The 22,353-nt window shown below is 50.7% G+C and overlaps 7 protein-coding genes across 7 annotated transcripts; all 7 read left to right on the forward strand.

The window, feature by feature from the left end:
- Positions 1-324: 324 nt before the first annotated feature.
- J4E79_005291 (uncharacterized protein) lies at positions 325-1,859 on the forward strand (the record flags this gene model as incomplete). The annotated part of the gene is made up of 3 exons (XM_049354169.1): positions 325-1,077; positions 1,131-1,452; positions 1,525-1,859. 3 exons carry the CDS (start codon positions 325-327, stop codon positions 1,857-1,859), a joined length of 1,410 nt encoding a protein of 469 aa, XP_049211034.1.
- A 2,490-nt stretch (positions 1,860-4,349) lies between these two features.
- J4E79_005292 (uncharacterized protein) lies at positions 4,350-4,906 on the forward strand (the record flags this gene model as incomplete). Its single annotated transcript, XM_049354170.1, has 2 exons — positions 4,350-4,718; positions 4,853-4,906. 2 exons carry the CDS (start codon positions 4,350-4,352, stop codon positions 4,904-4,906), a joined length of 423 nt encoding a protein of 140 aa, XP_049211035.1.
- A 1,890-nt stretch (positions 4,907-6,796) lies between these two features.
- On the forward strand, positions 6,797-7,363 carry J4E79_005293 (uncharacterized protein; the record flags this gene model as incomplete). Its single annotated transcript, XM_049354171.1, has 1 exon — positions 6,797-7,363. One exon carries the CDS (start codon positions 6,797-6,799, stop codon positions 7,361-7,363), a length of 567 nt encoding a protein of 188 aa, XP_049211036.1.
- A 1,811-nt stretch (positions 7,364-9,174) lies between these two features.
- On the forward strand, positions 9,175-10,788 carry J4E79_005294 (uncharacterized protein; the record flags this gene model as incomplete). The annotated part of the gene is made up of 1 exon (XM_049354172.1): positions 9,175-10,788. The coding sequence occupies one exon, from the start codon at positions 9,175-9,177 to the stop codon at positions 10,786-10,788; it is 1,614 nt and encodes a 537-aa protein (XP_049211037.1).
- A 2,179-nt stretch (positions 10,789-12,967) lies between these two features.
- J4E79_005295 (uncharacterized protein) lies at positions 12,968-13,414 on the forward strand (the record flags this gene model as incomplete). The annotated part of the gene is made up of 1 exon (XM_049354173.1): positions 12,968-13,414. One exon carries the CDS (start codon positions 12,968-12,970, stop codon positions 13,412-13,414), a length of 447 nt encoding a protein of 148 aa, XP_049211038.1.
- An 821-nt stretch (positions 13,415-14,235) lies between these two features.
- Positions 14,236-16,536, forward strand: J4E79_005296 (uncharacterized protein; the record flags this gene model as incomplete). The annotated part of the gene is made up of 2 exons (XM_049354174.1): positions 14,236-15,038; positions 15,936-16,536. 2 exons carry the CDS (start codon positions 14,236-14,238, stop codon positions 16,534-16,536), a joined length of 1,404 nt encoding a protein of 467 aa, XP_049211039.1.
- A 3,122-nt stretch (positions 16,537-19,658) lies between these two features.
- J4E79_005297 (uncharacterized protein) lies at positions 19,659-21,568 on the forward strand (the record flags this gene model as incomplete). The annotated part of the gene is made up of 3 exons (XM_049354175.1): positions 19,659-19,686; positions 19,734-19,804; positions 19,928-21,568. 3 exons carry the CDS (start codon positions 19,659-19,661, stop codon positions 21,566-21,568), a joined length of 1,740 nt encoding a protein of 579 aa, XP_049211040.1.
- Between the last annotated feature and the right edge of the window lie 785 nt (positions 21,569-22,353).

The following is a 22,353-nucleotide window of genomic DNA, read 5'->3' on the forward strand; positions in this document are numbered from 1 at the left end:
TGCGCCGCATGAAGTTCCCAGACTACCGTTACCCCTGTATCCCTCCCTCGTCTACCTCGCGCGAATTCCCTCTTTCACTTCCCGTGCAGAAACAGCCCGGCCTAGGTACATAGACGGAACGGAATGCCTCCTAAATCGCAGCGCAGTAGAGCTTGTGCTCAGTGTCGGTCTAGACGTGTTAAGGTCTTTTTACTCACTATTTGCGATTGAAGGGTTGAAGACTGATATGTGGTGTAGTGCGATGAAACTCCCGTTGAATGCCAACAATGTCGACGTCTCGGTCTTGCATGCTCTGGGGCTCTCCAGGGTTCAATCGTCATAGATATGACGGAGCGAGTGGCCAAGCCCAGAGGGCGGAAGAAGAAAGAGACAACAAGAGCCGCACTGGCAGTCCGCGCAAAGGATTCAACAGACGATGGCCAGCCATCAGCGATTCCACGTACTGTTCTAGCCCAAAACGAAGCCGCAAGCACATCAACACCAATTGACCAGCCTTCTTCATCGTCATACCCAGCATTACCATCCGAGAGCAGAGACAACGAAAAGATCGAGCAAGCCATCGTAGCAATCCGCTACCAGTACAGACCACCCATGCTAAACCAACCCTCAAGAATCCTGCCAGAAGCTCTAGATACCGCGTTCCTATCTCACTACATTGAGCTCAACAAAGGCGGAAGTCAGTACGCACCGGAAATCCAATGGCTGGGGCATATAAACCAGATTCACAGCAACGCAAGGAAGCCGGCGGTTCGGCTGTCGCTCCGCGCGGTTTCCATGGCCTTTTTCGGGAAGCACCATCATGATCCAAGTATTCTGATTGACTCTTGGAGATGGTATACCGTGGCGTTGAGTGCGCAGAGGACGTCGATAGCGAGGCTGAAGAACGATGCTATTCCGGATGAAGAAGAGGTTTTGGTGCCTCTTATCATGTCGTTGTACGAGCTGTATGTAGGGGCGACTGCGACGGGTGCGATGTCTCACATCGCGGCTGCAGCTGAGATTATGAATATGCGCGGTCCAAGCAACTGCGGGTCAGGCGCCATTTGGCCGCTCTTCAAAGGAATCCGCAGCTCTGATGTAAGACCAAGGACACCACTATCGATACCTAGCCACTCCACTAACATCCCCAGGCCCATAAATCCGTAGTCTTCAACCGCAAATCCGTCTACGCCTCCCCAGACTGGATGACCCTCCCCTTCATCGGCAAACCACGCGACGCACACCAAACCCTCGCAGACATCGAACTCATCGTCCCCCACTGTTTTGCCATGCTCGAGATACCGGGGTCCATGCGCGTCCTCTTCTCCACGCCAATACCCTCTCACGTCGACGTCCGACCTTGCAAAGAGCTCGCGTGCAAATTGATCCGGCAACTCGATGACTGGGCTGCAGCGTATCCACACCTGACGAACTTATCCAGGAGTCCACGCGACGGGACACCGGTCGAGAGGGGTACGTCGAAACTACCCAAACCCAGGCAACAAGGATCATCTTCGAACACAAGTTCACCTAATACCTTCATAGCCCTAATCGCCTCAAACTACATGGCCGACCGCCTAGTCCTAAGCATGCTCATGTACAAAACGCACACAGAATCCACAGCCCCCATCGAGTCCCATGAGATGCCCACCAGCCATTACTTCGACGTTGCAACAAAAGCCACGACGGATATCATCGAGGCGGCAGCGGAGATTGAACAGGCCCAAACACCGGGGTTTGACTTACTGAGAAGTATTGCGCCGGTTATGGCTGTGGCTTTTGCGGCGCCGACGATGGAGCTGAGGAAGGATGCGGTGGATACGATGACGAGGTGGGCGAGGAGGATAGGGGGGCTGGGGAGTATTATTGGGGCGATTTGAGGGGGGGATGGGGGGGAGGCGTTTGTGTACGACTGCGAAGGCTCGATTGATGCGACTCGGATTTGAAGTGCGAGAGTGATGCGCGAGTGGTGGGGAGCTCTGATGCGGTGTTCTTTCGCCCGCCGCCTGTGGTCGTTCGAGTGGGCCAGCAGAAGAGGCGATCCAGAGATGACGAGCCAACCGCACCTCCCGCATTTCATACGACTCATACGCGAGGAGATACTCTACGAAAGAGAGAAGTATCGCACCTCCAAGAACCTCTGGAGGATATGTAAGGGAGATGAAATGGCGCTACTTGCTATAGGCCCAGAATGTTAGTACCATTCATTTTCTCTGCGGAACCACAGGATGGAGGATTTTGATCCAAAGCATCTCATGTTTGCCAGGCTTCGCATGTACACGCATGATATTATAAAGGCGTCTACGCCATGCAAGCGCATTCTGGTGGCCATACAGTGCAAGTTTCCAACTCGCCGCTACAACCCTTCATTTTCCATCTCAAGCAACAATGACACACCTTCGCATCGGTTGCCTGACCCTTCCAGGAGCAGGCACCGCCACGCTTCAGAATATCAACAGAACCTGGAAGCTCTGGGACGCAAGCCACGCTATACCTTACGACCTCCATCCCCACGGCGAGCACCGTGCGAACAAATGGTCTCGACTCTTTCAAATCCGACTGGAGCGTCTTGTACTTCTCACGAATGCACGAATGAAGGATTACATCCTAGAGCAGATGCGCGACGTTGTGTCCTTTAGACACCAAGGAAGGCAGAATCGGCTGTTGTGCGTGACTGTTTGCGACCTTGACAGGCTGTACAGGAGGATTAGACGCGAACAAATGAGGGAGAACAGTGCGGCAGAGAGAGCAGAAAGATTGTTTTACCGGCAACATATGGAACAGGTTAGGCGATTGGAGCTTGTGGTCCAAGATCTACGTCGAATGGACATGGCCCGGCAGCAACGATTTCAGTTACCGGCTCGCACATTCGTCGACGACGCCCCTTAGCATTGGATTCAAGCATCACGTGCGACATGAAAGAACGAAGGGATATCGACAACAACCTCCCATACCAAGCGTAGGCATGACCTCATCTCCAACCCCATCAACCTCCTTTGTCACCCCATTGTCGTCTTTGTCCACTATCTCACAACGCCATCTTCTTTCACCACCACCGCCACCCTACCCGCAAATACTACCTCCAACACCGCAAACCGTCAGCACGCCCTCCAAACACCATCACTAGCCCATGGCCTCCCCTTCATCTACATGCTCCTCAAAACAACCGATTTCCACCCTCTGGCCAAGATCGAAGAAAGAACTGCCGGAGAAATCGCACGCGCAATGTCAGGTCCTCCGCCGTACCCTGCGGGCTATCCGTTTCTTCCTCCTTCTAAAGGTAATCAGAGTGCGACTGAGCGTTTGGCAGACGTTAGGAAATTGCTAGCGCAGCAGAAGGAGGAAAAGAGAGAAGGAAGAAGCTCGGAGAAGATGCAACCGAGGGGTCTTCCTCCCACCCCGCCAAAACACGCTCCAGGTGCTTGGGGAGGTCTGGAAGAAGCAAGGAAGCTCATTGCTTCACAAATGGAAGGGCAGGGGAGGATGAATTGCAGCGAGACGCGGCCGCGGAAAGTAAGATGTCCGTCGTCATCGATGTCATCGATTTCTAGCGATAGTTCACTGGGGTCTTTGCCGACGAGATCACGATCGCAAGGCCCGTATCCTCCGAGCTTACCTTCGCCGCTTCCGAGGAATCACCCGAGGAGTCATTATACGAGACGGCCTTCTCCAAATAAGTCATCACGCAGTCCGTCTCCGATACACACGTCACGACGACCTTTGCGACCAAGTCATGATAAAAGCGATCTTGAACGGAAGTCACACCGACCATCACAGCGACGAGACCGTAGTTGCACACCCATGGACGAGGTCTTCGTACACGATATCACTTGGCCGCCATTTCCCGAATGGCCGAAGCATGTATCGAAGGATGAGGAGATTAAGTTTATTGAGGGTGAGATAGAGCTTTATAGGATTAGAGAGGCGTATGAGAGATCTGTGGGGCGGAAACTTGTGGCGAGTTATAGGAAGAGGGTGCTTATGTATGAGAGGGATGTTTTGGCTTGTAAGCTTAGCGGTACAGGGAAGAAGAGGAAGATGGGGCGGTAGAGGGGCAGAAGTGTGCAATGATAGTCTAATGTAGACGTAAGCTCTATGAACGCTTAGTGGTAGCATGCCACATGAGGTTAGGCGCTTTCTCTTTTGCTAGCGAAGCATGGTTGTGTTGAAAATGTCTTTGTTTGACGAGCTCTATCAAATTGTGCTGTGTCTTTGTTCGAGCACAAAAGCGCGACTTTCTTTCATATCGCACTATCTCGCAAGAGCTTTGGCAACGCTGAGACCGTATCAACCACAAAAGAGCCGCCGCAAGATTACGTCGCGATCAATCCAATTCCTACGCACGACTAATCCGTCTCAGCGCCGCCAACATGTCTGAGCTCCAAAGTGAATACGCACCCAACAGCCTTTTCGCCCCAATGGACGATCTGCAGACATACATACTCAATACCTGGGATCTGAGGCACCCGCACGACTTCTTCACACCACCATTCCCTTTTCTGGAAGAGTACAGATTCTCGGACCCATGGCTCATGTTCGCCTTATTTTCGCTTGCCAAAACAACCTCACTCGATACGGCACGTGAGGCATTGCATGAAGTACTTACACGCGATGAGCATGAAGGTGAAGTCACGGCTAGGGATGTCCAGGAGGCGCGAGATTATGTCATCAAAAACATGGAGCCAGAGGATTTGCAAAGATACAACAATGTCACTGTACCGGGACTGAGAAGAGATGAGGTGAGGTGGAATAGATACAAACATATGTATGAGGTGGATTACCATGACTTATTACGAAGGTATGGCAGGCAGGGGGATGAGTGGGGGACAAAGTCTATATCGAGACGTGACAGTCGAGATGACAGACGACGCAGCCGTCTAAGAAGTCCAGCGGGCAGGTCACCAAGTCGTTACCGGCCGCGAAGTAGGAGCCGACCTCGACCACGTGATCGTGATAGAAGTGCACCAAGTATCAATAGGCGATCCAGGCTACCACCACATCCTTCGTTGCAGCGAAGTCGTCCGGTCGAGCAGCCAGCCTATTTCGGCGCCGCCACTAACCACTCCAGTGAATACGCCATTGAGACGCCCAATCTGGTTACCGACCCACCCGATGCCACTTTCGATGAGCGGCTTGGACTACGGGACGAGGCAGTGCAACTGCTTGGTGCGCAAGAGGAATATTACGAAGCTGTGAGGCGGAAGATGCTGGCTCGATATATGGCGAGAGTGCAGATGTATGAGAAAAAGGTGATCGAGACCAACAAGCGTGTCGCTGGCAGAGAAAGAACGAGGTACAACAGAGACGATGAAGGAAGAGGTAGGGAAACTAGGCGTCATGAGAGAGAGACCAGGGATGGCAGGCGAGGATAATGTAATCGCTTAAGTCCGTACAACGTCTCGCTTCTCTCATATTCAAGTACGACGAGGCGATCTTTGTTCATTGGCTGACAGATTGGACCACCCCAGTAGCTTATTTTAGATCGTTAGTCATGAGTAACACTATATAGCCCGGTAGGCTTTTCACTTCAAGCATTTCAACACCGTGCACACTTAACTGCACTAGCACGGAACTTCCAAGGTTCCCTGGAGGACTTAAGCGGGCCTTCGCTTTCCACTCGCAGTTACCGACCACGTTGAACTTCTACACGCCTTTGCCCAGATATTACAATATGAACGCCTATAGCTCGGAAAATGCGATTGCACGCGCTCGTCGTCGCGCTGCATGTGCACCTCCGACGATCATTGATGACGAGATCTCTCAACAAGAAGGCGCTCTGGGGGGCAGTCTTCGACGCCTGTCTGAGGTCAGCGATACCCCGAAAACCTTACACTCTCCGATGAACCTGCCTTTTCGTCCGGCGCTGAAGCGTCCTGCCGACGCACCAGATGCTCGCGAAGACCGCAACACTAAACGTGCTCGTGGCAGCAGCGACTCAGACCAAGCAAAACCAGGAAATACCCTAGTGGATAAGTGCCTCTTGCTCAAAACCCCTGTACCGCGCAGAGGGGGTTCTAGAAATATAGTATATAAGAATATTAACTTATAAAAGCTATTAAAGGTATATTAGTAAAAGCTAATATTACTCTAATAGTATTTAGTAAGTAAAATTATTTATATTTTAACTTATTTTACGCCTAAAATAAGTAATAATTAAAATATAAGCTAGAAAGTAATATTAAAAGTAATTTATATTTCTAAATTAAAAGTAATTTATAATTTAAAAGCTATTAAAAAGTATAGCTAGAAGTAGTATATAAGTAAATATTTTTTAGTCTTAGTAGACTTTAGATAAAACTCTATATTTTAATACTTAATACTAGTATATATAATATAAAAAAAACTTTCTAAAACTTATTTATTTATAGTTTATAAACTCTTTATATATATACTTTTAGTACTATTATTATTATTATTACTAAAAATTTAGATTTTAATAGTAGAGATTATTTTAGAAATAAAATTATTTTAATATTAGCTTAATAAACTTTTAAAAAATACTTAAAAGATATTAAAAGCTTATATATATTACGTATATTATAGTAATAGATAAACTTTATAAACTTAATATATTTTAAAAGACTTAAGATAATATAATAGCTTAGATTATAATATTATAGTAAAGAAATAGCTTCTTAAAACCCTCTTTAGCCTGTACAGCCCTAAGTTCTTCGTGAAGGCTTACATAGCCGGACTCGAGAGTCGGCGGCAGGAGCCAAATTATCTAGACCAGGATCAAGTTAGCTCTCGAATGAGCGCGCGTGACCGCCGAGATATCTCCCGATCCGCACTGCGCCCTCAAAGTCACCGTCCTCGTATGACCGCATATAAAGCCAAGAGCCCCAATGCACGCCCCGTTCCGCAAATGATCTCTACGCCTAAATTGAAGACCGAAGACTTCGGAGACCGCATCGACTTCCTGAACTTCGGATACGATGATTTCGAGCCCAAAACGCCAGAGGAGAGGCTGATGAAGTACCGAGCCGATGTCGAGTTGTCCAAAGTGCATGCAAAGCGCTACAAGCTTATGGCAGATCGCAAAACGAAAGACTTCTATATGGACAAGGTACCGCATCGGAAGGACGAAACTGGAGACAGCCTCGACTTCCTGAAAAGATACGCCGAAATAAAGCCCCAGACGCCGGAGGAAAAGTTGATGAAGCTTAAGGTCGATGTCGAGTTCTCGAAAATACATCAGGATCGGTACAGGTTCAAGACTGCTGAGCTGTTCTTCGAGGGTAGAGCGATATTTGCGCAGCTCATGGTCGATGTTGAGGAGTCTCGGTTGAAGATCAGACGGGAAGCTGCTGCGGCTGCAAATTCGAAAGCTACCTCGTCATCGTCTGAGGATCATGACCATGGAACAGAAGCTTTTCAGGGTTAGGAAGCGTCTCACGGAGGCGGAGGCGGAGGATTTGATGCCAGAAAATGCGAGAGAAGGTAGGAGGGAGACTGTCGGAGGTACCGGTGCGAGAAGAAGATCTGTAAGCCGAAAAAGGCGGTCGATATAGCTAGTCGGTATTACTTGATGGATCTGGATAGCTGCGAGGAATACACATATGAAGGTGTTGTAGCGCTAGTATTGAATAGTGCTATCGCATCACTGTGGAGATAGTGAGGAGTATACTACAATTCGCTAGTTCTTGTTAGCCATCACGACCCATCAGACGTCTGACCAGATCTCTCGACCGAGTTGGTCTCGTTTGAACTCATCTCTGTAGCGTGGGCAATGGGAATGCACTCGTCTTTGTCCATACTCTTTGAGGGCGTTACGGCCTTTGTTTGCTTGGTCGCTTCTCTTTCGGCCATCAAAACTTACACTGGCGACGATCGCGAACTAACAGTAGACGTTACCGATAAGCTATGCTCTGCTCTTCTAGACCCACGCAACGCCTCATAATTTTGATATTCGCACTCCATCGTCATGGCATCTAGGCGGGCTGACCGACTACATGAGATCCCTTCTCACTGCGATCGAATGTGCAGGAATTGGAAGCTACCCGAAACTCAGGGCCAAGAAGCGGATAGACGGTAAGATCGTCCGGACTCGTCCCCGGACCAAAGTGAACGACGCGCAAATACCGATGGAAGAAGATCTAAACACACTGAGCGAAGAGGTGAATGTCTGAACAGCGATGAAGGGTGTTTCCAATCAGCCGAAGATAAGACAAAAGAAGCGCGTCCACTTCATGAACAGTTCGCAGGCATCGATGGAGATAATGGTTTGCTGGAAGAACCCCCTGATGACCCCAAAAGTGCGTCCCTAGACGACCTGCGAACTCTAAATCTTGAGAAAGATCAACTGTACCAAGCGCAGGAAGACTACTACCATGCTTTGAGATTGCAGATACTAGCAAGATACCGAAGAATGCACATGAGCTATTTGAGTGCTGTACGCTTCGTAGAGAGCAGGGTCGATAGTGAGAGGAATGGCGAAGTGATCATGTCAAGACGCAAGGGAAGTTCTGGCAGAAAGAGGAAGAGAAACACCGATGCTGGGAAGGACAGACGGCCTCGGGTTTGACTGCGACATCCTGTTCTAGACGCAGGAGTGAATGAGATCTCTGAACCAGACCAGACCGACATCGGAGACTGAATCAGCTTCTGAAACTTTGGTTATGCACCCGAAGACGAGCATCTGACAAGAGAAGAAGAGGTCCAGTTGCTACCTTTCAACATCGATATAGCCAAGGCTGGAGACCAGAGACACGTTGATGATGGAAGGGCGAAGCTTTGCCAATATCCCAGCCTGGTTTCAGGGTGAGCGTCGCATAGTCTTCTCGTACTTCTAGAGCAATTTGTTCTAGTCACTAGCCCCTCAAACAAAGGTCATTGTCCATTGGTTCTCGTCCTCTTTCACTTTGTACGTGCGCAAGCTTTGTTTGACCAGCCCCACCTTTTTGACCTGAAGCTGTTGTCGCTGTCTTAGGCGCACATTTCACAACAGTCGACACAGAGATTTCCTAGGATCCCGGGCTGATCTAGAGACCTCTGCAGCTTTCGCGGCCGCCTTTCTACACAAGCGGCGACGGCAATTGAATCGCAGACTCCAGCGTCGCCAACGCGTATTCACATCCAGGTATGTCGATCTGTCTTGACGCCCCGCAGTTGCATGGCCGCTAATACAAGGCTACTAGTACTACTACCTTCATCGCGTGCACCGTCTCTGAGACCGCTCGACATTCTGACAGCACCATGGCGACTTCATACGAAGAGGATACACCGGTCTTAGCGGAACAACTAAAGGAGATCGCGCGTAACTGGTCTGTTAAAGATGTGTATGAAGTGTTTCCGCCTCACTTGCAGCCACTGGACTGGGATGATATTCCTTCCTGGGACGAAGCAATCGCCAGTGTCTTGCTGGAGGTGTCGCGATACAGAAAAGACCATGTCGCAGTGCTCAAAGAGATTACCGCCAATGCAGAACGCCGTGTGAGCAGTACAATCTGGGATAGGCGGCATTGGATCATACTAAAAGACGTACTGTTGCTGGTTAAGAATGCCCATGAGCAAGAGGCTGCCGGCCACATTTACCGCCGTGCCGATGCGATGCAGGGCTCATACAAAAAGGAGACGCTAGAGCACCTCGAAACAACCTGGAGAATTGAGGCTATCGATATCTTTCCAGAAGACATCAGGCCACGGGGCGGAGAGAATCTAGAAAACTGGTTTCATGAGTTCATCCCAATCTTGTACGCCATGTCCAAGGTCGCTCTAGACATCGGGGAGATACAACGAGAAATAAGACTTGCGATCGAGAACAGAAAGAGGCACCCGAAAGGTATTGGCAGACCTAAGAAGCAAGATCAGGTCGATAATATCGGCATTGTTCGCCCGGACGATGTAAAGGACGCACATATCGCCCTGATAGAAGCTCATAGGATGTGCAACATCAGACCAGACGTTTCCCCGAATGAACGTGGTCAAGCTGAAGAGTCTGGCAGAGAGTTGGGCGGAGAAAAGACCCCAGAGTACATTCCAGAGATGCCGCGAGCTATGGCTACAGGACGTCATCTCTTTAACAACGATGACGAGCCGGCCAATGGCTCTCCGGTGCCATCTCAGCATTCGTTAGACTTCGAGGCATACCATCAGCACACTCCTACGCCGCAACAGAGGGCACCCATCGGTATCTTACCCGCTCCAGGACTGTACGCAGGTAGCATGAACCTCAGGTTCAACGGGCTGCCGGGGCAGCCTTTCCGTCCCCTACTGCCGCGGGATAGGGTACAAGAGGCTCTATTCCAGGAACCAACAAGGCCATCACAAGCCGATGAAAGGCCGCCAGCCGAAGGTAATCCAGCCGCATCACAAGAGCGTAGACCTCGTGCCCCGGTCGACCGCCCGACCCGTCAACCTGAGCCGTCCCGCTCGCCTCATCCGAGGGATGACCAGGCAGAGTCTCGCAGGTCTCGCAGAGAGACGCACCTACGGGAACGCCCTCTCCGTCGGAGCAGAGAAGCGTCTGAAGAATCCTCGGCCGACAATGAAAAACGGCTTCGCGCTAAGCGAAAGCGAGATGTTGAAGACATCGGAGAGCGCATTGACTTCCTCAACTTTGGCTACGACTTCGCGCCTCAAACGCCAGAAGAACAGCTCTTGAAGTACGAGATGGAATCTGAAGATGCCCGGTTTCATGCGAAGCGCTTCAGGATTAGAGAAGAACGTCAAGCCGACAGGGAAGAGCTTCACGACAACAAGCTCTTAGCAGAGGGTAGAGCGAGGAAAGCGCAGCGCATGGCGGATCTTCAGAAGTCCCGGATCAGGGCAGCCCAGAGAGGAGTTGCCGCCGACGGAGGTCTTTCGTAGTTTGTAGAGTTTGTTTCGAGATGTCCTGCTCGCCTTCAGCGAGTCCACGGGAGACGGATACGTGGTTTCTGTCGACGCGAAGTCGCCGGGCCATCAGATTGTTTGTATTGCGCGATTGGAGATTGGTGATGTAGTCATCTTCATGACATAGTGCGTGATGATGGAGGTGCAGCTAGGGCATGAGCCGACCTGAGCTTGACCTGTGGGCCTTAAGGTGCCTCTTCCCGATTGCCTGGGATACAAAGTTGCGGGAAAGCGAATTACTCAGAGGAGTATCTCTCTCGGGATGCACAGGGTATAGTGACATATTGTAAGCAGTGAAGTTCTTGTATTGGTAAAGATTGCGCGAGCAATCCGCTAAATCTACGTCTGTCTCCAATCCGATAGCCAAAAGCTTCATATTAAACCCAATGCATGGTCAAGAGCAAAGCTTTCTCTTGAAGAAATCAGCCTGTCGCTTGACGCATTCCTCGAAGTTGGGTTGCGTGGCGTATGCTTCGTAATGACCACCGCGGAACAAATGCAGCTCCTTTGGCTCGAGTGCACGACTGTATGCCTCCAATGTAGTCGCATTAGGCGTCACAACATCGTTATCTGCAACAGTCATGAGTAACGGTGTCGGAGAAATGTGGTGAATCCAGGCCGCTCCAGGATGCGCTCTAAGATTCTCCATGCTGACCACGAGTTAGCTGAATGAATCTTCGCTGGCATTGCCAGGTTGGTTTTTGCGTAACAAACCTTCTCAAGGTTACTTGGTTTTTGAAGTGAGGAACGACACCCTCAGCACCTCCCATGGACGCGTTACTATCCTTTGTAGTCATGGCCGATCGGTTTAATCGATTTGGATCGACAACAGGAATCATCATAGGTGGTTTGCCAGCAGCACGATCAATTCGATCTAGAATAATCAAATCAGTCAAAACTCAATAGATGTGTTAGAGGATTGGGTCGGCACGGACCTTTCTGGAAATCTGCTTCCCAATCTGCGATGTCATCTGACCGCAACAAATTGGCAAAAGCAGAGTATCCCTCCACCAACGGCGCCTGCGAAACGACGGCCTTCACTCTTCGGTCCACCGCAGCAACCCAAAGCACATTACCACCGCTGAACGACGAGCCCCAAATCCCGATCTTGGTAGGGTCCACCTCAGGTCGGGTCTGAGCGTAAGTAATGGCGTCGGAAATATCACTGATTTGTATCGGTGCGTCAACTTCCAGTCTAGGTCTGCCTACTCCAGCATCGCTCTCTCCAAATCCACGATTGTCGAAAACCAAAGCGGTGATGGGAAGGTTCGCCACAAGATATTCGGCGACCGCTGTCAGGCCCTGATCTTTCGTGGCGGAGAAGCCATGTGAAAGGACTACGCATGGCAACTTTTGTCCGGAGTAGGGTTTAGGGGTATAGAACAAGCCACGCAGGGTGGTTTGGTCCAGCGTTTGGAAAGACGCTGGTTGGGTGGACATGATCGCAAGAATGTGCTTCGGATTCACAGAAAAAACGTTTGTGGAAGAGGGTAATGAGTTTGAGGTGGTTGAGGTGGTTGAAGAGGCGGATCGAGCCATTAGGATGCTTTATATTATAGACTACCCTCAAGCTACCGTGGTTACTCATACATGTAGGCAACTTTGTAATCCATACTTTAGTGCAACCTCAGGTAAATCCTATCACAATGCTTCACAGATTCCGCCCTTACGACCCTCCGGATGTCTGCGTCAAAGCTTACGTAACTAACTCCGGAGCACGTGCGAGCAATCTCATACGGCCGTAACTTTACAAAGGCCGTAACTTCACAAATTTCGGAACATTACTGCTCCGGTCTTTTCCCGATGGGCAAAATTGACTCCTGTTTGGTTCAGTCCGATGATCAGACAAACCGTGAAGTGCTTTTAGTTCAACAGCCTTTCTTGATCTCCAGGCTGGCTGCGGGGTCCACTTTTTAGTGGGATCTTCCCTTTGCCCGAATTTCTTCTGGATCACGATCTTAGATTGCCCAGGTGAACTTTCAGATGCGGGGATAAGATTCAAGACTACTTGTCAATTGATACGGGGGAATGGAGATTGTTTATATTGTGGCGTCCGTCGCATCAGTTATTGATTTCCAACCATCCATCTCGACTTACTGAACTCACAACCTCTGTTCTTACCATTTTACTATAAAAACCTACTACACACTCTACAATGCCTCTCTGGCTCGTCTTCTACCCCGAAGGCCATTTCCAGGATACGGCCGCGAGGAAGGCTCTCACTCAAGACATCACCAAGATCTATACGGACATAGGCCTTCCTCCTTTTTACGTTGTCGTCAACTTCATCAAAGTGGGTCCGCAGGATATGTGGATAGGTGGGGAGCAGAAAACGGACAAGCCGTTCATTCGATTCGTCATCGAGCACATTGCCGTCAACCTGCCAGACGACGACATCGCGATGGACAAAACAGCCAGGCGAATTGACCAGGCTTTGAAGCCTCACGTTGCTGACAAGGGATACGATTGGGAGTTCCACGTGGATGAAACGGACCGGCGTTTGTGGAAGGTCAATGGATTGGTTCCGCCGAAGTTTGGAAGTGAGCAGGAGAAAGTTTGGGTCAAGGAAAATCGTGCTGTACCATATCCCGAAGGATTGTAGGCTGATAGTGGCGTGTGGAAAACAATTGAGCTTGACCTCCTGATCTGCCAATCTACCAGGAACCAAAAAAAGCACACTTTGCGCACTCTGTCTACTGCTTAAGATTTGTACATTTTGCATCCGTGCAGTTAAACTGCCTTCTCGCTTGGCTTTTTTGATAAGCCTCCGTTAATCGACTTATTGCGACTCAAAAATGTCAGAAATATGACCTGTGAGTACACGGTTGCAGAGCAGGGAAAGCACATGCGGCAAGATGTATTCTCAATAGCGGGTGTTGGTCGTTGCATCCACATCATAGTTCACAACAAGCCTTTGCGGAGTTAGAGATCTCCACATGGACTGAATAAGTTCACATAATCAATTGCCAACGGCAAGTCGACAGGACAATTGACCTTAAACTTTTATTACTAATCACCACATGTGTGGGGCGATAGCCAAGCCGGAAGTCTACCTAGTATTGCGATTAGACTTCCACGCATTTACGGGCGTAAGCTAGGGTATGCACAGATCTATGGGTCGGTCCGCATGCCCCCGATGCGCATATGTACGGGCGTAAGCTAGGGTATACACATATCCATGGGTCTCTCCGCATGCCCCCGATGCGCATATGTACGGACGTAAACTAGTTTCGAGCTTCCCCGCACCCCACACCTGCATTGATCATTCTACGTAACCAACCAAGAGTTCACATCGTCGCCGGTACCGATTATCCTCTTATCCATACAAGCGCTCCTCTATAAAGATCCCGAGGTCTCATTGAACTGGAGATATTCTATATCTTCATCACAATATTTCTCAGATTACTGCACACAAATCACAAAATGGGTAATACCAAGCTTCAAGTCGATATCTATATTGCCCCCGTTATCCCAGCTACAACCGGCTTTCCTGATTACGAAAGGGCAGCTTGGTCACCCATCAGCTGTGTACTTGTCCACGGACCCGAGTCAGCCGCCCTCATCGATACTCCCATCACGGTTCAGCAAGGCGAGGAGATCGCCAGATGGATTCGCGAGACAGCTCCGAACAAGAAGCTCAAATATGTTTATACCACCCACGCACATCCCGATCACTTCGCGGCTGTGCCAGTACTACAAGAACACTTTCCGGGCCTTGAATTCGTCGCCACGCAAAACGTTGTAGCTGGAATCCAAGAATTGTACAACACGACCTTCGACCATGTCTGGCCAAATCTTTTTCCGGATCAGATACATCAAGCCAGGCCGATACCGAAGGCTCTCCCTGCCTCAGGCGAATTCTTCATCGACGGCGAGAAGCTGCATGGCGTCGAAGTCGGACACACGGACAATGAGTTCTCCAGCTTTCTCCACGTCCCTGCAGTCGACCTTGTTGTTACGGGCGACATTGTGTACGGCGACTGTCATCAGCATTTTGGCGAGGCCAACACGCCAGATAAACGTAAGGAGTGGCTGGATGCTATCGATCTCATTGAGGCAAAGAATCCGCATATTGTTGTTGCAGGACATAAGAGAGCTTCACAGGCAGATGCGCCATATTTGATCCAGTCGACTAGGGAGTACATTTATACATTTGAAAAGGAGTTGGCCAGGACAACAAGTGCTGAGGCATTGTATGACAGGATGAAGGAGTTGTATCCTCAGAGGTGGAACCTTTTTATTTTGCATTTCGCGTGCCAACAGTCGTTTGCGGCGCGAGAGAGCAAACTTTGAGGAACAGTAGAGTAGAAACAGTCAAGCAGTTGAGCAAGAGTCTTTGATAGTTGGTCCAGAACGTGAAAGATGCTTTACGGCTCGTGATCAAGATGCATCATCACTCCTACGTGTTTTGTCATTTTTGGGACTAGGCCTGGATCCAGTTAGCGCATTCCCTTATCGATACTGAACGCTGGCCTCACAGCATTGAACAAGACGCGTCTTTGAACCCCGCTATACTCACGAACTCAGTACATCAACACCCATCGGCAATAGGGGTTGGCTTCTTTCTGCAAAAGTTTCCTCATCTTCAATCTACCCAGGTATCATACGAAGTCGCTATACTGGCCCGACGTACCGGCCTTCTGAATGTTCTTTCCTTCGCATGCAACCCGTGCATGACAGAATGAAAGACATCACAGTGCTTGTCTCATAGCATCTATGGGGAGCGGCTGCTTCCAGGCATGTTCAGAGCTTCATTAGAAGCTCTGAAGCCGGAAGTTCAAACACCCAGCCCAAGTAGAACGCAAGACATGTCTATCTGAGTGATGGCCTGTCATGGTGCTCACAAAGCTAACTAACCGTTCGCGTGCTTCGGGTCGTAGACGGCCTTACCCACGTCACCGGGCTTCGCTATCGTCTATTGCACCCCGAATCTATGCTCTATAAGGTCGCCAAGTGCAAGAGCGGAGCCTCAAGCGGAGAACCAAGCGAGAGCTGGGTTTATCCACCAATAGACCTTGACCATCACGGCTGCGCAACAAAACCACCTACACCAGCGCATCGACTCTTAGATTGACCACAATCATCTTCTTATATCATCAAGCCCGTCTTCTGGCAGTTTGAAGTACCAAGATGGCCGCCAATGCTCTCGTCGAATCGCTGAAAAGCGCCAACCTACTTCCTTCCGCCATTATCCCCGAATCTTTCACCCCAGCCCTGGATCTTAGCGTCAAGTTCTCCTCTGGACTTACTCCAAAACATGGAGGTCTCGCTCGTGTGAGCCAGGTCAAAGAGCAACCTATCATCTCCATCTCGTCTCCACCGACGTCTTCCGCCGCAAGCTACACATTCATGATGATCGATCCAGATGCGCCTACACCAGACGACCCAAAGTTTGGCTACTGGCGCCACTGGGTTGTGACTTCCATTCCATCTCCATCAGCGACCACCTCTCCAGAAGACATCACCGCGAGAGGAAAGACGATCACGCAGTACCTGGCACCTGGACCGAAGGATGAGAGCGGGCCACATCGGTACCTCTTTCTTCTATTTGAGGAGAAGGCAGGCGAGACTGTAGAGAAGGCGGATGTTGGAGGAGATGAGTTTGTTGAGAGGAGAAGTTTTAGAGCAGAGCAGTTGGCCGAGAAGAAGGGATTGAAGTTGGTTGGGGTCCAATGGATGCGAGGAGTGGGCGATGGGTGGAAGGAAGAAAAGGATGAGCTATAGAAAGAGAAATGACGAAGCTAGTTGCTTTTTTTCTGTATCTAGAGGCTCACAACAGCTCCATTCAGTTATGCAATCTTCCGTTCAGGATATGAAGATGCTTCAGTGCTGGACAGGGAGGCAAGACTCTTGCTGACTCAGCCGTGCCGCCGCGCTAGCGCTGGGCGCGTGTCAAGCTTCAGCGCGCCTGTGGACGCTTCAACCCTTCCGTGGTCTCTCCTGAGCAACAATGCGCAACGTCACGACTTTTCCTAGACAGCACACCATATGTGAAGGCCGCGAGTGTACTCATGATTCTTGCGAGATGTCGAAATACGATACTGCTATGATGCCACCGCCCCATTTCGAACGGCACGCGTAGGTCATTCCGTCCCAACTGACCGCAAACCAGTACCACCTTCATGGTCGCCGCGACCTCATCCCCAATATCTCCATCGCTGTTCGTCTTTCGCGTCCCAGAGGTTGACTCCCACGCACACGCTTTTTCGCTGCGGCCGCCGCATGCTTCCTGATATCCCGCTGGCGTTCTTTCCCATGCGACACGTTTGAGCGTCTTCGAATACTGTCTCTATTGGACCTGCCTGTATACCGACTGGCTCCTCGATCGCTCGACCGATTATTACTACGCCTATCGACATCCTCCCGTCTTTCACGGCTATGCCGCCTCGATGCTTCAGCAGCCCTACGTGAATACGACGCGGTTCGAGGAGCTCGATTCCGATGTGAGCTTTGCTCGCTGGCTGAGGAACTATAATGGCGGTAGCCATGGTGGTCGCGATCATGTACGTTGGTCTGGGGCGCCTCTCGACGCAAGTGCAACCTGCTCTGTGCCTTCCCTTTCGTGGTAGACTTCTGTCTCATCGCGGCACGTCGAAAGCCCTCAAGTGGCGACAGGCCTACCTCTGAGGGTCTGAGCTCGCTACGCCAGACCGGCAGTCTAGCTTTCCTCGCTTCCGCAGAGTTACGAGGAGACTGTTGACCACGCCTGCTGTAGGGCGCTGCCCTGTACTCAATCATCCCTCGAGAACCGCTGTCCTGGGGCCTTACCGAGTATTTATAGATGCTATCCCTCATGTTGTTCGGGCTGGTCACAGAGTGACCTACGTCACTCCCAAGACCCTCGCTTGCCGCAATCTGACGCCAGCCTTGACAAGCTTTCATCAGCTTCAACCTTGCTGATTCACCGGATCTCCACACCCCATCCTCGGTCACATTAAAGTAACTGGACCGTATGGATAGGCTGCTTTCAAGTTCCGGGAGCAATTCGACAGCACGTAGTTGCGCGGACTTCAGGTCATCCCGTTTTTGTTCCCACGCCCTGCCCAGCTCTTGCGCTTTTGTAATCCAAATGTCCTGGCGGAAGTCATCGCGAGCTTTAGCTTCATTTTCGTCGTCTGCTGCTACGGATGCAGACCCTCTTGGTCCAGTATTGTCTCCGCTCTTTGATCTAGCCTTATCCAGCTCATCATCGAAGTTATCCCGATACTTTCTGTATAGAAGTTACGCTATCTCGGCAGCCTGCTGCTTTCCAGATATGTCAATCACAACTCTTGCCCGATTTTGCGGTCGGTCTGCTGTATCACTCTGACGATCAACACCGGCAGCATTGATCTGGAATCTACCATTCCCATGATGTCTTTTCGTTGCTCGCCTTCTATCAGCATTTCCTTGCCTCTGCTCTGGATATGGCTTGAGGAACCCCGATTCTATCAACACCGGATCTAGCATACGGTCAACGACCAGCCAAGCATCGCGCCACGCATTTCGCTTTGCATTGAGTTCGTCTTCTAGCATTGATTTGTTATTGAGGATGATCCCTTGGTTGTTTCGGCTTCGCATCAACTGTTGCCATAGATCATCCAATTCTTCCGCTTGTCTTTCGCTAGGAGTCCCGGCTTGTTCCAGTTCTTTCTTCTTGAGTTGTAACCGAAAGTCCGTGGACTCAGCTATGCCAGCAGCATCCTGACCCTGCGTCTCAAATCGCTGTCGGTGAACCTGAGCTTCGCTTTCGAACTTTCGGAAGCTTCTCCCAAGACAAAGCGCTCGCTGTATGCTAGCTGCAAGCTGTCTGGAAAAGCCTAAGACTTTAACCTGATCTCGGTCTTGTTGAAGAGCTATGTCAACAACCTTGGGTTGATTGGTTAATCACCGTCGTCGCCCAGTGCTTGCAGGCCTTTTCAGACGACGTCTCTGGATGTGGCAGTTCATGCGACATCTTGACATGTATGGGTACAATGGTATAGGGTAGGTGAACACGGTTGTTGGTGGATGTTGAACGACAGACAGTTGGCGTGGAGATGCAAGTGCAAGCCCTTGTCGTAGATCTCCGGCTCTGGAAGTCAACGAAGGCAGCTTTAGCTGGAACTTTGTCGATCGCGCTAGGGCAGCTGCGTCCAAACCCTGAGCTCCGAATTTTTCGCGGAGCGCCCGAGCTTCGTTAAAGATCGAAACGGTAACTTCCTCCCAGGCAGAGCGCTGTCTGCAGCCCTGCAGTCAGCTTCTTGGACAATGTGACAGCGGAGACCTTCCTCAGATCGTCGTCTGCCTCTTGGACTTGGATGACTCTTGCAGTCGCAGCAGGGTTTTGATACTCAGATGCGACTGCTCCTCTCCATTTCGCACGCGCAAGCTCGGATAATGTCTGCGTCTGCGCCATTCATCGATTTGTCCAGGTGAGTAATAACTGATAATTCTGCACTAGCATGCTCGTTGCGGGCTGAGACCTGGGAGGCCCAAGCAACTTGTAAAGCTGAGGAAGGCGTGTAGTCAAACAAAGGACATAAGTATTGTCGCTCAACAAAGGACATGAACTCACGTTCTTGGCCACCTTGACATGGACGTAACCACGTTCCATATACAGCGTTTTCTGTCATTCAACCTCATCCGAAGGTTCTCAACACCACACTATCCTGGGGCCGTGCGCAATTTCCTCACTTCCAAGGTCACGGTGCAAGCTTGGTACCACGAAGTCTTTCGGCCTCTCAAAATTCACTCCGTAGTTTAGGCTCCAACTCCTCGGGGGGAAATATAAAGTCAAGTGCTCGCCCTTTGCTCGATACCACCCCACCCTGCTAGCGCTATCTGTTCACTCTTGCAATCATAGTACACAAGACCGAACTTCCAAGATGACTGATCCGGACGGGCGCGGACAAGGTACGATATACTACATTACTCTCTCAATGTCGCTGACATGCTTTCAGGTTTCAGTGTATCGGAACTTCCCCTGATTCAATCGTACCAGCCTGCGACACCCCAACTCAACTATGACGAGGTACGATAACATCTCGCCACTATCAACAAAAGCTCCCTTGAGCATCAACCCAGCTTTGCTCACGGATCTCTTTTCCGTCAAAGCAATATATTTAACCCCGCGAGCAAAGCTAATGTATTGAAGGATGATATAGCCCCTGCTATCCCCGCGTTTGGAACTACGTCCGATGTCTCGAAAAAGCGCAAACACACGGAAGTGACTTCTGGCCCCTCTGATGACTTCGACGAGGAGTCCTACGATCTCAGCGATACTGAAGTTGAGGGTGACCCGAGCGCCGTCTTGACTGGCAGTGAGATGCATTCAGCCAAACGCTCAAGGACCACAAAGCACGGGGGCGCGGCGGAAGCATCCTACTTCACACGCCGAGCAAAGACAGATGAGGTCTGGATGACCGATAGCCTCACCTCCTTTCCTGGCAGATCCAGCGACCTCATGACGGAAGACATCGCCGAGATACTGCGGCGCAATGTGGTCTTCATCCATACTAACCTTGGTGCGGTGATCAAGGGCCTTGCTGTCCATCTGAACCCAGCATTCCACGACCGCTTATTCATGATGTTCAGCAAATCAGCCGTGAGCATCCCGCGTGCACCCCAGATGCCTCTTGAACATCGAGTCAAGGTCGGTATGGTCTTTAGGGAGCGAACAGTGGGGTTCTCCAATGACGAAGGTACTCCTCTCGGAAATGACGCCGCTGGTACTGCACTGGGAAAGGTCTCCACGAAACGGCGGTTTCATATCGTTCGCGCCATTGTAGGCGACAACGAGTTTCTGACTACGTGTGTGGAGACTCACGGTGAGCAAGGGCTACGCGCTCCGTACATACCGCCGGATACATACTGGCAGTGGCTACGTGTAGCTGATGCTCGCGACCGAAATCCCACCAATCATGGCCCCCATGGCGTTCTCAAGGTGGACACAAGCCAGGCAACGAAGCGAGTTCGCATCTCGGATATGTCATACGTGTTCGCAGGCGCGTCCAGTCGATGCACACTTACGAAGGACTGGGATTTCGCCGGATATCTCGATGATGCCAGTGTCACTCTGCTGGAGACGATTGGAAAGCGAGTCATAACATCGCAGCGAACCGCCAAACTGGATCACGGACTGTACGACTCGATCAACTGGGATGCTATAGACGATGGTCGTAACGCCATGGGCCTCGCAACGTATCCACGACCTGACCGGCGGCTACCCCCTCGTCGCACCAAGACTCCTCAACCTCTCCTGGATGATGACGAGTCCGAAAATGATCGTAGGCGTTCCGATCATCGCCGCCGCCCTGATGATCGACGAGGCCGAGACCACCGTGATTCATCTCGAAATGATTGTGGCTACTCAAACACGGCATCTTACGAGAAAGATCGGCCACAGCGCCCTCGTGGTTCGGATACTAGGAGCTCTCAATCGCGACCGACCCAGGGAAAGAGGGCTGTCCAATATGACGACGTTGACCGAAGCAGGGCTGATGCCCCTCTTGGGGACCACACCGCAGAAGTTGATCAGTCCTGGAACAATGCTGTTAAAGGCATCACGGCCGGTAGTGTGTACATTAGCCCCAACTATCACGGCCGGGAGTCTAGAGGCCGGACCGACCGCGTTGATCAGTCCTGGAACAATGCTGTTAATGGCATCACGGCCGGTAGTGTGTACATTAGCCCCAACTATTACTGCCGGGAGTCTAGAGGCCGGACTGACCGCAAGAACGACGACGAAGGTCCTTCCGGATCGCGTGGCCTTGGTGGTTATTACGATCGCTCCTAATGCTGCGATGCAGTACTTCCTGGAGGGTTCTGGCGAGGAGGAAGCGCGGCGGTATATGGAGAAGAGGAGACGGAAGAACTTTTTGGAAGCTGGGCAAGGTGAGGTGTTTCGAGCACTTCGTCTCAGTGCGCGCGCTCGTCGTACATGCCCTGCATTAAGGTGGACTTAGCTGATATGAGCTTTCCAAAAATACGGGAGCCAAGCTGGTCGGATTTGTGTAAAGTGGCAGTGTTGCTAATAGAAGATGACACCTAATGTTCTTGTGAGTGAATGCTAAGTTGCTTGCTTGTGTATGGAGAACGGGCAGAGAAGGGCCGTTGGTGACGTCAGTGCACGGACCATGACGCGAAAGTCACGCGTGAGCGAGAATCCAGCATTCCAAGGTTCTTTCACCACTGGCATTGTCACTGCACTTATCCACTTTCCATTCACAACTGGTTTGTCGTGTCTCTAATCAGATGCAATGACTTCCTTCTGTACATTATGATCGCCATAAGGAGACGAAAGTTTGCGCGCCCAGCACAGAGGCTCGCGTGCATCGAAAGACTCCTGGAGTTCGGTGTTATGTTGCGCCACCTGGGCAGAGCCTTGGACTAAGAGGTAAGCTCTTCGTTCATTTCAATTTATGTTACTTTGACTGCTATCTGCTCTCAGTAGAGCTCTGAATGGAGGTATCATTTTACTTGTGCTAATCTTTCTCAGGAGCTTTCATCATCTCCTGCCAACATGATTGTCGAATCCTCGTACGATAATCCACTCAAGCCGCACGTCGTTTTACGCTTGAC

The sequence above is a fragment of the Alternaria viburni genome, assembly GCF_023758015.1.
Source record: "Alternaria viburni strain BMP 2772 chromosome Unknown scaffold_10, whole genome shotgun sequence".
NCBI classification, from domain to species: Eukaryota; Fungi; Ascomycota; class Dothideomycetes; order Pleosporales; family Pleosporaceae; genus Alternaria; species Alternaria viburni.